The sequence below is a fragment of the Macaca fascicularis genome, chromosome 2, assembly GCF_037993035.2.
Source record: "Macaca fascicularis isolate 582-1 chromosome 2, T2T-MFA8v1.1".
Classification (NCBI taxonomy): domain Eukaryota; kingdom Metazoa; phylum Chordata; class Mammalia; order Primates; family Cercopithecidae; genus Macaca; species Macaca fascicularis.
This window is the reverse complement of record NC_088376.1, coordinates 161421294-161438885: the sequence shown is the minus strand read 5'-3', so window position 1 is coordinate 161438885 and position 17592 is coordinate 161421294. Positions and strand designations below refer to the sequence as shown.

Below are 17592 nucleotides of genomic sequence, written 5' to 3'. Positions count from 1 at the left end.
TTACTCTTACTTGGATAGTTAGACTATATGAGTTAAATCATATCCACCCTGAACATAGGGATTTCTCTCACAATACATCTAAAACACTGACTGCAATCTTTTAAACTTAAAAGTTATTTTCAGGAATAAACTGTCCAAATTATCATTTGTCTTCATCTTAGATTTGCTAAACAGAAAAAGCTAAAGTTTTATTTCAACAGTATTCTCCTTAATTTAATATTCACATTGTTGATGTTGGCTATGTAAAACTGGAATATCCATTTTTAAAAATTGTGAGTTTATTTCAACATGGTTTCATTTCAGTGAGGTTATCTGCACAGTTAATGTGGCATTTGTTTTTGGAAAAAAAGATCAAACTGTTAGCAGTTGATTCTACAATAGCTATTAGTTACATTAAAATCTTTTCTCTTACCATTCTGAATAAGTTCAACATGGCCTCCCAAAAGCCAGAAGAGAGAATCAGTCACAATTTGGAAAAAGTGTAGTAATTCATCTTTTTCTTCAGCCTTAACATAAAAGATAAGCCCAGTTTACTTTTCCATAGTTTTTTTTTTTTTAAGGAGACTTCTCTCTGGGGAGTTAGAGTATACAGTTTCTGGATCTAACTTAGCCATTTATGAGGGACATGATTTTGTTGACGTTAGTTTCTTAATTTGTAAAACTTGTGGTTACAGGATAGTAGTATCTACTAGAAATGGTTGTTATCCAGATAAAATAAAACAATATAAGTAGTGTGAGGGCTACAAGTTGATACACTAGGATTTCTTAATACTTGCTATGCATCAGAATCACCTGTTGAGCTTTTTAAACACATCTATGCACAAGCTTTTGTTCAAATATACTGAATTTGAATCTCCAAAGGCAGTCTGGATATCTGTACTTGCACAAAGTTAGGTGGGTGATTTGGTTATACAACTCGGATGAAAACAACTGCAATACGCAAATGTAGATGTCAGCATGAGAGACATTATTAATAGTGTATTTCAGTTCCAGTTTCTACTCATAAGTTTAGGAGGACAGAGATCATGTCATTTAGCTCCCCATACAAACTCAGTTTCTAGGACAGTTATGACACATAGTAAATGTTCAATCAACATTTAGTCAACAAATAAATGACAATTTTTTTCTGGCTCTTCCTTTCTGGAAAGTAGGGTGATAAATTATTATAAATTAGAGTGCCACAAGGAGAAATAAGAAGCATAGATTCCATTTACAATTTTGTAATTTATTGGCCATGTAACTTTGGTGGAACATTGGATAAAGGTCACTAATCTTACCCGTGTCCTGAATGTTTGTACTATAGCACAAAAGTAATGATGAGACCAGCAAAAATATTATGACTGCCATGATTATTCTTTATAATAATGAAAGTATTTTCTTCCTAATATTCTAGCACAGAGCTACATAGGTATTTAGTAAACTGACATGTGCTGACTTGAATATAACAATGGAAAAAAAAAACCCGTAAGAAACGTCACATTAGGGCAAGAATCCTTTTATCCTTTTAGTTCAGGAAACTACCTTTGCCAGAGTTTTACTTAAAGATACATCAAAAAGGGCATGGTAATTCTCATTGTTGTCAATCCCAAAGGATAGTGTTGTACTCTTAGACTTCCTACTTTCCTTAAAATGCACATTAGATAATGTGCAAATTCATGGTTCCTAAGACAAGTTAACACAATTAACCTTTCAATCAAAATTGTCACATACACACATACAAAACCACTTTGTATTTTAGGCCAGAACGTGTAGGTCCCACCATGTGATCTACTAACTACATACTATCTAATTAAAACAGAAATCTGATTGAAAAGCTCCGAGGTAAATAGACTAATAAATTAATTCAAGTTTTTGTCGCATCTTTTTTATGTCCCTGTTTTAATTTTGCCCTGTGGTTAAGTGGCCCTACTTTTTCTGTAGCCAATTAATTCTTTGATACCATTAAAGAATCTTTTATGTCAATAAAAATACAATAATAGGACAGAAAAATATTATGAAAAGTATTAAGGACTCTATAAATGAAAATAATTAACTGAATAAGTATATTTATAATGAAAGCAATATACAAATATATAACATATTAATATATAATTTTAATAATATATAAGGAAAAAGCATCATTAATGCTCTTAAATAGGAATATTAAATAAAGGTGCTTTGAAGAAAAGATAAAGCTTACATAATGGTCTGAGCTATTAATGGGACAGAAATTATTTTACAAATGAGGAAAATGACATACAGTGAAATCCAGTGATTTGCTATTGAACCTAGAGTTAGTTTGTGGCACAGCCAGCAAAAGAAATCAAATCTAACACAATTCTATAGTTCATGTGGCTTCAACTGACCTGAATTAAACTAAATCTAGCAAATATTTATTTAGTGCTAACGTCCCACAAAATGCCAGTGGAGATTTCAGAAATGGAATTTGTAACCTATTACATGGAACGCATATGCTCTACCACTGAGTTAAATTATCTGCCAGGGGGATCTGGCAAGATGGTTGAAGAGGAACAGCTCTGGTCTGCAGCTCTCAGCAAGACCAATGCAGAAGGCAGTGATTTCTGCATTTCCAACTGAGGTACCCAGTTCATCTCACTGGGACTGGTTAGACAACGGGTGCAGCCCACAGAGGGCAAGCAGAAGCAGAGTGGGGCATTGCCTCACCCAGGAAGTGCAAGGGGACGGAGACCTCCCTCCCCTAGCCAAGGGAAGCCAGGTGGGACTGTGCTATCCAGCCCAGATACTACGTTTTTCTCATGGTTTTTGCAACCCACAGACCAGGAGATTCCCTATGTGCCTAAACCACCAGGGCCCTGGGTTTCAAGCACAAAACTGGTCAGCTCTTTGGGCAGACACCGAGCTAGTGGCAGGAGTTCCTTTTCATACCTCAGTGGTGGCTCATTCCTCAGCAAGACAAACCTCAGCAGGACAAACCTCAGCAAGACAAACTGTTCACTCCCCTGGAAAGGGGTCTGAAGCCAAGGAGCCAAGTGGTCTTGTTCAGCAGGTCCCACTCCCACGGAGTCCAGCAAGCTAAGAACCACTGGCTTGAAATTCTTGCTCCCAGCACAGCAGTCTCAAGTCGACCAACCTGGGACAATTGAGCTTGGTGATGGGAAGGGCATCCACCATTACTGAGGCTTGAGTAGGCAGTTTTCCCCTCACAGTGTTAAGGAAGCCACTGGTAAGTTTGGACTGGGTGGAACACAGCTGCCTTGTTGTGGCCAGACTGCCTCTCTAGACTCCTCCTCACTGGGCAAGTCATCCCTGAGACAAAGGCAGCAGCCCAAGTAAGATGCTTATATATAAAACTCCCACATCTCCCTAGGACAGAGCACCTGGGGACAGGGGAGGCTGTGGGTGCAGTTTCAGCAGACTTAAATGTTCCTGCCTGCCAGCTCTGAAGAGAGTGGCACATCTCCCAGGACAGTGCTAGAGCTCTGCTAAGGAACAGACTGCCTCCTCAAGTGGGTCCTTGACCCCGTGCCTCCAGACTGGGAGACACCTCCATATAGGAGAGCTCTGGCAGGCATCAGGTGGGTGCTACTCTGAGATGAAGCTTCCAGAGGAAGGAGCTGAGAGTAATATTTGCTGTTCTGCAGCCTCTGCTGCTGATACCCAGATGAACAGGGTCTGGAGTGGACCTCCAGCAAACTCCAGCAGACCTGCAGAAGAGGGACCTGTCTGTTAGAAGGAAAACTAACAAACAGAAAGCAGTAACATTAACATCAACTGAAAGGACACCCACAAAAAATCCCCATCCAAAGGTCATCAGCATCAAAGATCAAAGGTAGATAAATCCATGGAGATGAGGAAAAACCAGCACAAAAAGGCTGAAAATTCCAAAAACCACAACGCCTCTTCTCCACCAAATGATCGAAATTCTTCCCCAGCAAGGGCACGAAACTGGACCAAGAATGAGTTTGATGAATTAACTGAAGTAGGCTTCAGAAGATGGGTAATAACAAACTCCTCTGAGCTAAAGGAGCATGTTCTAACCCAATGTAAGGAAGCTAAGAACCTTGAAAAGAGGTTAGACGAGTTGCTAACTAGAATAACCAGTTTAGAGGAGAACATAAATGACGTGATGGAGTTGAAAAACACAGTACGAGAGCTTCATGAAGCATACCCAAGAATCAATAGCCAAATTGATCAAGCAGAAGGAAGGATATAAGAGATTGAAGATCAACTTAACGAAATAAAGTGTGAAGACAAGATTAGAGAAAGAAGAATGAAAAGAAATGAACAAAGCCTCCAAGAAATATGGAACTATGTGAAAAGACCAAAAGTATGATTGCTTGGTGTACCTGAAGGTGATGGGGAGAATAGAACCAAGTTGGAAAACACTTCAGGGTATTATCCAGGAGAACATCCCCAACCTAGCAAGACAAGCCAACATTCAAATTCAGGAAATACAGAGAACACCACTAAGATACTCCTCAAGAAGAGCAACCCCAACACACATAATTGTCAGATTCTCCAAGGTTGAAATGTAAAAAAAATCTTAGGGGCAGCCAGAGAGAAAGGTCAGGTTATCTACAAAGGGAAGCCCATCAGACTAACAGCGGATCTCTCTGCAGAAATCCTACAAGCCAAAAGAGAGTGGGGGCTAATATTCTACATTCTTAAAGAAAAGAATTTTCAATCCAGAATTTCATATCCAGCCAAACTAAGCTTCATAAGTGAAGGAGAAATAAAATCCTTTATAGACAAGGAAATGCTGACGGATTGTGTCACCACCAGGCCTGCCTTACAAGAGTCCTGAAGGAAGCACTAAACATGGAAATGAAAAACCGGTACCAGCCACTACAAAAGCATACCAAAATAGAAAGCCCAATGACACTATGAAGAAACTGCATCAACTAACGTGCAAAATAACCATCTAGCATCATAATGACAGGATCAAATTCACACATAACAATATTAAACTTAAAGGTAAATGGTCTACATGCCCCAATTAAAAGACACAGACTGGCAAACTGGATAAAGAATCAAGACCCATCTGTGTGCCGTATTCAGGAGACCCATCTCACATGATAGGACACACACAGGCTCAAAATAAAGGGATGGAGGAATATTTACCAAGCAAATGGAAAGCCAAAAAAAGCAGGGGTTGCAATCCTAGTCTCTGATAAAACAGACTTTAAACCAACAAAGGTCAAAAAAGACAAAGAAGGGCATTATGCAATGATAAAGGGATCAATGCAACAAAAAGAGCTAACTATCCTAAATATATATGCACCCAATACAGGAGCACCCAGATTCATAAAGCAAGTTCTCAGAGACCTATGAAGAGACTTAGACTCCCACACAATAATAGTGACAGACTTTTACACCCTACTGTCAGTATTAGACAGATCAATGAGACAAAAAATTAACAAGGATATTCAGGACTTGAACTCATGTCTGGACCAAGCAGACCTAATAGACATCTACAGAACTCTCCACCCCAAATCAATAGAATATATATTCTTGTCAGCATCACATCGCACTTATTCTAAAATCGACCACGTAATTGGAAGTAAAACACTCCTCAGCAAATGCAAAAGAACAGAAATCATAACAGTCTCTGTCCACAGTGCAATCAAATTAGAACTAAGTATTAATAAACTCACTCAAAATCTCACAACTACATGGAAACTGCATGTAGTTTCCTGAATGACCACTGGGTAAATAACAAAAGGCAGAAATAAATAAGTTATTTGAAACCAATGAGAACAAAGATACAACATATCAGAATCTCTGGGACTCAGCTACAGCAGTGTGTAGAGGGAAATTTATAGCACTAAATGCCCACAGGAGAAAGTGGAAAAGATCTAAAATTGACACCCTAACGTCACAATTAAGAGAACTAGGGAAGTAAGAGCAAACAAATTCAAAAGCTAGCAGAAGACAAGAAATAACTAAGATTAGAGCAGAACTGAAGGAGATAGAGACATGAAAAACCCTTCAAAAAATCAATGAATCCAGGAGCTGGTTTTCTGAAAAGATTAACAAAATAGACCACTAGCCAGACTAATAAAAAGGAAAGGCAAGAAGAATCAGATACACACAATAAAAAAATGATAAAGGGGACATCACCATTGATCCCACAGAAATACAAACTAACATCAGAGAACACTATAAACACCTCTACACAAATAAACTAGAAAATCTAGAAGAAATGGACAAATTCCTGGACACATACACCCTCCCAAGACTAAATAAGGAAGAAACTGAATCCCTGAATAGATCAATAACAAGTTCTGAAATTGAGGCAGTAATTAATAGCCTATCAACCAAAAAAAGTCCAGGACCAGACGGATTTATAGCCGAATTGTACCAGAGGTACAAAGAGGAGTTGGTACCATTCCTTTTGAAACTATTCCAAACAATAGAAAAAGAGGGACTCCTCCCTAACTCATTTTATGAGGGCAGCATCATCTTGATACCAAAACCTGGCACAGACACAACAAAAAAAGAAAATTTCAGGCCAGTATCTCTCATGAACATCGATGCAAAAATCCTCAATAAAATACTGGTAGACCGAATCCAGTAGCACATCAAAAAACTTATCAGCCACGATTAAGCTGGCTTCATCACTTGATGCAAGAATGGTTTAACACATGTAAATCAATAAAAGTAATCCATTACATAAACAGAACCAATGACAAAAATCACATGATTATCTCAATAGAAGCAAAAAAGGCCTTCGATAAAATTCAACACCCCTTCATGCTAAAAACTCTTAATGAACTAGTTATCGATGGAACATATCTCAAAATAATAATTATTTATGAGAAACCCACAGCCAATATCATACTGAATGGGCAAAAACTGGAAACATTCCCTTTGAAAACAGGCACAAGACAAGGATGCCCTCTCTCTTCACCCCTATTCAACACAGTATTGGAAGTTCTGGCCAGGGCAATCAGGCAAGAGAAAGAAAGTGTATTCGAATAGGAAGAGGGAAAGTCAAATTGTCTCTGCTTGCAGATGACATGACTGTATATTTAGAAAACCCCATCATCTCAGCCCAAAACCTCCTTAAGCTGATAAGCAACTTCAGCAAAGTCTCCAGATACAAAATCAATGTGCAAAAATCACAAGCATTCCTATATACCAATCATAGACAAACACAGAGACAAATCATAAGTAAACTCCCATTCACAATTGCTACAAACAGAATAAAATACCTAGGAATACAACTTACAAGGGACGTGAAAGACCTCTTCAAGGAGAACTACAAAATGCTGCTCAAGGAAATAAGAGAGGAAACAAACAAATGGAAAAAAATTCCATGCTTATGGACAGAAAGAATCAGTATCGTGAAGATGGCCATACTGCCCAAAGTAATTTACAGATTCAATGCTATTTCCTTCAAACTACCATTGACTTTCTTCACAGATTTAGAAAAAACTACTTTAAATTTCATACGGAATCAAAAAAAAAAAAAAGAGCCCATATAGCGAAGACAATCCTAACCAAAAAGAACAAAGCTGGAGGCATCATGCTGCCTGACTTCGAACTATACTATAAGGCTATAATAACCAAAACATCATGGTACTGGTACCAAAACACATATGTAAACCAATGGAACAGAACAGGCCTCAGAAATAATACCACACATCTGCAGCCATCTGATCTTTGACAAACCTGACAAAAACAAGAAATGGGGAATGGATTCCCTATTTAATAAATGGTGCTGAGAAAATTGGCTAGCCATAAGTAGAAAGCTGAAACTGGATCCTTTCCTTACTCCTCATACAAAAATTAACTCAAGATGGATTAAAGACTTAAACATAAGACATAAAACCATAAAAACCCTAGAAGAAAACCTAGGTAATACCATTCAGGACATAGGCATGGGCAAAGATTTCATGGCTAAAACACAAAAAGCAATGGCAACAAAAGCCAAAATAGACAAATGGGATCTAATTAAACTAAAGAGCTTCTGCACAGCAAAAGAAACTATCATCAGAGTGAACAGGCAGCCTACAGAATAGGAGAAAATGTTTGCAATCTACCCATCTGACGAAGGTCGAATATCAAGAATCTAAAAGGAACTTAAACAAATTTACAAGAAAAAAAAATCAAAAAGTGGGTGAAGGATATGAATAGACACTACTCAAAAGAAGACATTTATGAGGCCAACAAACATATGAGAAAAAGCTCATCATCACTGGTCATTACAGAAATGCAAATCAAAACCACAATGAGATACCATCTCACTCCAGTTAGAGTGGCAATCATTAAAAAGTCAGGAAACAACAGATGCTGGAGAGGATGCAGAGAAATAGGAATGCTTTTACACTGTTGGTGGGAATGTAAGTTCAACCATTGTGGAAGACAGTGTGGCAATTCCTTAAGGATCTAGAATCAGAAATACCATTTGACCCAGCAATTCCATTACTGGGTATATACCCAAAGGATTATAAATCATTCTACTATAAAGACACATGCACACGTATGTTTATTGCAGCACTATTTACAATAGCAAAGTCTTGGAACCAACCCAAATGCCCATCAATGATAGCTTGGACAAACAAATGTGGCATATATACATCATGGAATACTATGCAGCCATAAAAAAGAATGAGTTCATGTCCTTTGCAGGGACATGGATGAAGCTGGAAACCATCATTCTCAGCAAACTAACACAGGAACAGAAAACCAAACACCGCATGTTCTCACTCTTAAGTGGGAGTTGAACAATGAGAACACATGGACACAGGGAGGGGAACATCACATATTGGGGTCTGTCGGGGGTGGGGAGCAAGGGGAGGGATAGCATTAGGACAAATACCTAATGCATGCAGGGCTTAAAACCTAGATGATGAGTTGATGGGTGCAGCAAACCACCATGGCACATGTATACCCATGTAACAAACCTGGGCATCCAGCACATATATCCCGTAACTTAAAGTATAATAAAAAAAAGGAAAGAAAAGAAAAAAAATTCTCTACCAACAGTATTTCTTATACTCAAACCAGCTTGTTGTCTGTACTATTATACCTCTCATTTGATTTCATTCTTCTAATTAAAAAAAAAAGTTCTTAAACTAAAAATACATCTATTTTAGGCTTTCTATTAGGAATGGCTAAGACTTTTTCTACTATATTAGCCTGGGAATACCTTAAATGTAAGACTGTGTCTATTCTTTATATACCCAAAGCACCTTAAATAGAACTTAATATATCATGGTGATCATTATGGACTGTTTGTGTCCCCGAAAACTCGTATGTTTAAACCCTAACCTCTAATGTGATGGTAGGGACTTTTGAGGTTTGGACTGGGTCATGAGGGTGGTGTCTTCATGATGGGATTAGTGCCCTTATAAGAAAGAAAGAAGGAAATGACAAGAAAGAGACAAGAGAGCTGCCTCTCCCTCTCCACACAAACACAAAGAGGAGGTCATGTGAACACACAAGAGAGTCGCTGTCTGCAAGCCAGGAAGTGGGCCCCATGAGGAAGTGAATCTGTTGGCTTCTTGATCTTGGACTTCTTAGTCTCCAGAACGATAGAAATAAATGTCTTTAAGTCACCGAGTCTACAGTATTTTGTTACAGCAGCCTGAACAGAGTAAGTCGAGTGACTGAGTTATTACTATCTCTGTCCATAATTGACAAAAGTTGTGAATCTGTTCAAACTTTGATATAGTAGTAGGCCCAAATGTACATATAGCTAAGAACTCTTCTAAGGTAAAGGGGTTTCAGCCTTGTAGACTTATCACTTCTTATAAATTCTAAGATGAACCTCTGCTGTCATTATACTTAAGAAAATTGCTAGCACACACGAGGTAAAAAGTTTTCATATTAATATAATGTATTCATTAATGCCAAGTTCCACTCTCCTCATTAGTTATTTCTGGATTCCCACTTGCGGGTACCTGGTGAGGAAATATCATTTTTAAAAAATCAACTGACAGAGAGCTTGGAGCAAAATAATCCTACTACATTCCCTATGTAGAGCTAAGAAAAGCAGTGTCTCATATTACACCTTTTATATTCTTACAATTTTTTTCTTAATATTTCATTTGACCCTCTTTTTTCCCAAAGTCATAGTGAGTCAAGACGCTTATCCCTTAGTTCTTCTAGCTTACTGCAATTACTTAAAATAGTCTATTCTTTCGCTCTCTCCAGCATACTTTTATGTCTCCACAAAAAAAAAAAAAAAAAGGGGCGGTGGCGCCCAAGATGGCCAAATAGGAACAGCTCCAGCCTCCAGCTCCCAGCGTGAGCAACATAGAAGACAGGTGATTTCTGCATTTTCAACTGAGGTACCGGGTTCATCTCACTGGGGTGTGTTGGGCAGTTGATGCTGCTCTGCAGGTGCAGCCTGACCAGCGAGAGCTGAAGCAGGTGAGGCTCAAGGGGAAAGAGAATTGCTTTTCCTAGCCAAGGGAAATTGAGACACACAATACCGGGAAAATCGGGTAACTCCCACCCTAATACTGTGCTTTACCAAGGGTCTTAGCAAATGGCACATCGGGAGATTATATCCCACACCTGGCCCAGAGGGTCCCATGCCCACGGAGCCTCCCTCATTGCTAGCACAGGAGTCGGAGATCTAACTGCAAGGCGGCAGCGAGGCTGAGGGAGGGGCGCCTGCCATTGCAGAGGCCTAAGTAGATAAACAAAGCTGCCAGGAAGCTCGAATTGCGTGGAGCCCACTGCAGCTCAAGGAGGCCTGCCTGTCTCTGTGGACTCCACCTCTGGGGACAGGGCATAGCTAAACAAAAAGCAGAAGAAACCTCTGCAGATGTAAAAGGTCCCTGTCTGACAGCTTTGAAGAGAGCAGTGGTTCTCCCAGCACGGAGGTTGAGATCTGAGAATGGACAGACTGCCTGCTCAAGTGGGTTCCTGACCCCTGAGTAGCCTAACTGGGAGACATCCCCAACTAGGTGCAGACCGACACATCACACCTCACATGGCTGGGTCTACCATGAGACGAAGCTTCCAGAGCAAGAATCAGACAGCAACACTTGCTGTGCAGCAATATTCTATCTTCTGCAGCCTCCGCTGCTGACACCCAGGCAAACAGGGTCTGGAGTGGACCTCAAGCAAACTCCAACAGACCTGCAGCTGAGGGTACTGATTGTTAGAAGGAAAACTAACAAACAGAAAGGACACCCACACCAAAACCCCATCAGTATGTCACCATCATCAAAGACCAGAGGCAGATAAAACCACAAAGATGGGGAAAAAGCAGTGCAGAAAAGCTGGAAATTCAAAAAATCAGAGCGCATCTCCCCCTCCAAGGGAATGCAGCTCATCGCCAGCAATGGAACAAAGATGGACAGAGAATGACTTTGATGAGTTGAGAGAAGAAGGCTTCAGTCGATCAAACTTCTCAGAGCTAAAGGAGGAACTATGTAACCAGTGCAAAGAAACTAAAAACCTTGAAAAAAGAATGGAAGAATGGATAACTAGAATAATCAATGCAGAGGAGACCTTAAAAGAACTGATAGAGATGAAAACCATGACATGAGAAATATGTGACAAATGCACAAGCTTCAGTAACTGACTTGATCAACTGGAAGAAAGATTATCAGTGACTGAAGATCAAATGAATGAAATGAAGTGAGAAGAGAAATGTAGAGAAAAAAGAGTAAAAAGAAATGAACAAAGCCTCCAAGAAATGTGGGATTACGTGAAAAGACCAAATCTACATCTAATTGGTGTGCCTGAAAGTGACGGGGAAAATGGAACCAAGTTGGAAAACACTCTGCAGGATAACATCCAGGAGAACTTCCCCAAACTAGTAACGCAGGCCAACATTCAAATTCAGGAAATACAGAGAACGCCACAAAGATACTCCTCGAGAAGAGCAACTCCAAGACACATAATTGTCAGATTCACCAAAGTTGAAAGGAAGGAAAAAATGTTAAGGGCAGCCAGAGAAAAAGGTCAGGTTACCCACAAAGTGAAGCCCATCAGACTAACAGCAGATCTCTTGGCAGAAACTTTACAAGCCAGAAGAGAGTGGGGGCCAATATTCAACACTCTTAAAGAAAAGAATTTTCAACCCAGAATTTCATATCCAGCCAAACTAAGTTTCAGAAGTGAAGGAGAAATAAAATCCTTTACAGACAAGCAAATGCTTAGAGATTTTGTCACTACCAGGCCTGCCCTACAAGAGATCCTGAAGGAAGCACTAAACATGGAAAGGAACAACCGGTACCAGCCATTGCAAAAACATATCAAAATATAAAGTCCATCGATTCTAGGAAGAAACTGCATCAACTAATGAGCAAAATAACCAGCTAATATCATAATGACAGGATCAAGTTCACACATAACAATATTAACCTTAAATATAAATGGACTAAATGGTCCAATTAAAAGACACAGACTGGCAAATTGGAAAAGAGTCAAGACCCATCAGTTTGCTGTATTCAGGAGACCCATCTCACATGCAGAGACACACATAGGCTCAAAATAAAGAGATGGAGGAAGATCTACCAAGCAAATGGAAAACAAAAAAAAGCAAGGGTTGCAATCCTAGTCTCTGATAAAACAGACTTTAAACCATCAAAAATCAAAAGAGACAAAGAAGGCCATTACATAATGGTAACGGAATCAATTCATCAGGAAGAGCTAACTAAACTAAATATATATGCACCCAATACAGGAGCACCCAGATTCATAAAGCAAGTCCTTAGAGACTTACAAAGAGACTCAGACTGTCATACAATAATATTGGGAGACTTTAACACCCCACTGTCAACATTAGACAGATCAATGACACAGAAAGTTAACAACGATATCCAGGAATGGAACTCAACTCTGCACCAAGCAGACCTAATAGACATCTACAGAACTCTCCACCTCAAATCAACAGACTATACATTCTTCTCAGCACCACATCACACTATTCCAAAATTGACCACATAGTTGGAAGTAAAGCAATCCTCAGCAAATGTACAAGAACAGAAATTATCACAAACTGTCTCTCAGACCACAGTGCAATCAAACTAGAACTCAGGACTAAGAAACTCAATCAAAACCGCTCAACTACATGGAAACTGAACAACCTGCTCCTGAATGACTACTGGGTACATAACGAAATGAAGGCAGAAATAAAGATGCTCTTTGAAACCAATGAGAACAAAGAGACAACATACCAGAATCTCTGGGACACATTTAAAGCAGTGTGTGGAGGGAAATTTATAGCACTAAATGCCCCCAAAAGAAAGCAGGAAAGATCTAAAATTGACACCCTAACATCACAATTAAAAGAACTAGAGAAGCAAGAGCAAACACATTCAAAACCTAGCAGAAGGCAAGAAATAACTAAGATCAGAGCAGAACTGAAGGAGATAGAGACACAAAAACCCTTCAAAAAATCAATGAATCCAGGAGCTGGTTTTTTGAAAAGATCAACAAAATTGATAGACCACTAGCAAGACTAATAAAGAAGGAAGAGAGAAGAATCAAATAGACGCAATAAAAAATGATAAAGGAGATATCACCACGGACCCCACAGAAATACAAATTACCATCAGAGAATACTATAAACACCTCTATGCAAATAAACTAGAAAACCTAGAAGAAACAGATAATTTCCTGGACACTTACACTCTCCCAAGACTAAACCAGGAAGAAGTTGAATCCCTGAATAGACCAACAGCAGGCTCTGAAATTGAGGCAATAATTAATAGCCTACCAACCAAAAAAAGTCCAGGATCAGATGGATTCACAGCTGAATTCTACCAGAGGTACAAGGAGGAGCTGGTACCATTCCTTCTAAAAGTATTCCAATCAATAGAAAAAGAGGGAATCCTCCCTAACTCATTTTATGAGGCCAACATCATCTTGATACCAAAGCCTGACAGAGACACGACAAAAAAAAAGAGAATTTTAGACCAATATCCCTGATGAACATCAATGCAAAAATCCTCAATAAAATACTGGAAAACCGAATCCAGCAGCACATCAAAAAGCTTATCCACCATGATCAAGTGGGCTCCATCCCTGGGATGCAAGGCTGGTTCAACATACACAAATCAATAAACGTAATCCAGCATATAAACAGAACCAAAGACAAAAACCACATGATTATCTCAATAGATGCAGAAAAAGCCTTTGACAAAATTCAACAGCCCTTCATGCTGAAAACTCTCAATAAATTCAGTATTGATGGAACGTATCTCAAAATAACAAGAGCTATTTATGACAAACCCACAGCCAATATCATACTGAATGGGCAAAAACTGGAAGCATTCCCTTTGAAAACTGGCACAAGACAGGGATGCTTTCTCTCACCACTCCTATTCAACACAGTGTTGGAAGTTCTGGCTAGGGCAATCAGGCAAGAGAAAGAAATAAAGGGTATTCAGTTAGGAAAGGAAGAAGTCAATTGTCCCTGTTTGCAGATGACATGATTGTATATTTCGAAAACCCCATTGTCTCAGCCCAAAATCTCCTTAAGCTGATAAGCAACTTCAGCAAAGTCTCAGGATACAAAATCAATGTGCAAAAATCACAAGCATTCTTATACACCAGTAACAGACAAACAGAGAGCCTAATCATGAATGAACATCCATTCACAATCGCTTCAAAGGGAATAAAATACCTAGGAATCCAACTTACAAGGGATGTAAAGGACCTCTTCAAGGAGAACTACAAACCACTGCTTAGTGAAATAAAAGAGGACACAAACAAATGGAAGAACATACCATGCTCATGGATAGGAAGAATCAATATTGTGAAAATGGCCATACTGCCCAAGGTAATTTATAGATTCAATGCCATCCCTATCAAGCTACCAATGACTTTCTTCACAGAATTGGAAAAAACTGCTTTAAAGTTCATATGGAACCAAACAAGACCCCGCATTGCCACGACAATCCTAAGCCAAAAGAACAAAGCTGGAGGCATCACGCTACCTGACTTCAAACTATACTACAAGGCTACAGTAATCAAAACAGCATGGTACTGGTACCAAAACAGAGATATAGACCAATGGAACAGAACAGAGGCCTCAGAAATAATACCACATATCTGCAGCCATCTGATCTTTGACAAACCTGACAAAAACAAGAAATGGGGAAAGGATTCCCTATTTAATAAATGGTGCTGGGAAAATTGGCTAGTCATAAGTAGAAAGCTGAAACTGGATCCTTTCCTTACTCCTTATACGAAAATTAATTCAAGATGGATTAGAGACTTAAATGTTAGACCTAAAACCATGAAAGCCCTAGAAGAAAACCTAGGTAATACCATTGAGGACATAGGCATGGGCAAGGACTTCATGTCTAAAATACCAAAAGCAATGGCAACAAAAGCCAAAATTGACAAATGGGATCTAATTAAACTAAAGAGCTTCTGCACAGCAAAAGAAACTACTACCAGTGTGAACAGGCAACCTACAGAATGGGAGAAAATTTTTGCAATCTACTCATCTGACAAAGGGCTAATATCCAGAATCTACAAAGAATTCAAACAAATTTACAAGAAAAAAGCAAACAACCCCATCAAAAAGTGGGCAAAGGATATGAACAGACACTTCTCAAAAGAAGACCTTCACACAGCCAACAGACACATGAAAAAATGCTCATCATCACTGGCCATTAGAGAAATGCAAATCAAAACCACAATGAGATACCATCTTACACCAGTTAGAATAGCAATCATTAAAAAATCAGGAAACAACAGGTGCTGGAGAGGATGTGGAGAAATAGGAACACTTTTGCACTGTTGGTGGGACTCTAAACTAGTTCAACCATTGTGGAAAACAGTGTGGCGATTCCTCCAGGATCTAGAACTAGAAATACTGTTTCACCCAGCCATCCCATTACTGGGTATATACCCAAAGGATTATAAATCATGCTGCTATAAAGACACATGCACACTTATGTTTATTGTGGCACTATTCACAATAGCAAAGACTTGGAATCAACCCAAATGTCCATCAGTGACAGACTGGATTAAGAAAATGTGGCACATATACACCATGGAATACTATGCAGTCATAAAAAGGATGAGTTTGTGTCCTTTGTAGGGACGTGGATGCAGCTGGAAACCATCTTCTCAGCAAACTATTGCAAGAACGGAAAACCAAACACTGCATGTTCTCACTGATAGTTGGGAATTGAACAATGAGATCACTTGGATACAGGAAGGGGAACATCACACACCAGGGCCTATTGTGGGGAAGGGACAGGGGGGAGGGATAGCATTAGGAGATACACCTAATGTAAATGACGAGTTAATGGGTACAGTACACCAACATGGCACATATATACATATGTAACAAACCTGCACGTTGTGCACATGTACCCTAGAACTTAAAGTATAATAATTTTTAAAAAATTAAAAAAAAAAAAGAAAACGTGGTACCAATATACCATGGAATGCTATGCAGCCATTAAAAAGAACAGGATCATGTCTTTTGCAGGAACTTGGATGCAGTTGGAGGCTATTATCCTCAGCAAATTAACACAGGAAGAGAAAAACAAATACTGCATGTTATCACTTTTAAGTGAGAGCTAAATGATAAGAACTTACGAACACAAAGAAGGAAACAACAGACACTGGGGTCTACTTTAGCGGGGAGGGTGAAAGGAAGGAGAGGAACAGAAAAGATAACTATTGGGTACTGGGTTTAATACATGGGTAATGAAATAATACGTGCAACAAACTCCCACAACATGCGTTTACCTATGTAACAAACCTTCACATGTACCCCCAAACCTAAAATAAAAGTTAAAAAAATGAAAAAAAAAAGTTAATGAAAATTAAAAAAACAAAGAACTCAAAACTGAGAATATTTTTAAAAATAGAATAAAATGTAATAGACAAAAAAAGTGTCTTCACTGTTGTAGAATCAAGTTCAAACTCTTTTTCTGTTTTTTCCTTTTTTTTTTTTTTAAGAGAGAAGATCTTGCTCTGTTGCCAAAGCTGGGGTGCAGTGACATGACTATAGCTCACTGCAGCCATGAGCTTCTGGGCTCAAGCAATCCTCCTGCCCTAGGCTCCTGAGTAGCTAGGAAGACAGGTATGTGCCACCACACTTGGCTAGGTCCTTCTGTGTTGCCCAGGTTGGTCTTGAACTCCTGGGGTCAAGTGATCCTGTAATCTCAGCCTCCCAAAGTGCTGGGATTATACAGGCGTGAGCCACCTGGCATCTGGCTTTCAATCTTTCTGAATGAGAACACTCTAACTCTAGTAGGTATCTGCTCTGGGACTCAAAGATGCCATACTTATTCCTCTTTTCTGGTCTTGTCCATTTCCCTTGCCTGTAATGCCTTCATATTTCCAAATCTCACCCATGCTTTAGAGATAGAGAGACCAGGTACCATTGGCCCCACAAAGCTTTTTCGACTCACTCTTGTTCACATTGGTTGTCCCCTGCTCTTCTTCTTTATAGAACTTACTTTCCTGTTAGTTATGGGCCAGAAAATATTTTAGGCATTACAGTCTCTAGAAACTACTGAACTCTAGGGCTATAGTGAAAGTAGTCATGGATAATATAAACAAATAGGTATAGCTGTGTTCTAATACAATTTAATTTTAAAAAATAAGCTGGATTTAGCCAACAGGCCATAGTTTGTTGACCCATGCTTTGCTGACCAAATGTATAAACTCGGGAAAAAATATAAAAAGCAA

The 17592-nt window shown here is 39.1% G+C and overlaps 1 protein-coding gene across 2 annotated transcripts in view; it reads right to left on the bottom strand.

Moving 5' to 3' along the window:
• Positions 1–17592, bottom strand: part of IQCB1 (IQ motif containing B1) — a 73725-nt gene that overhangs the window by 42743 nt on the left and 13390 nt on the right. For both annotated transcript variants that reach the window (XR_012431657.1, XM_005548013.4), the window contains exon 6: positions 413–506. Coding sequence is in view for 1 of the 2 variants with exons in the window: in XM_005548013.4 (XP_005548070.3) it covers positions 413–506 (94 nt within the window). In the remaining variant the exon portion in view is untranslated. The remainder of the gene's footprint in view (positions 1–412; positions 507–17592) is intronic.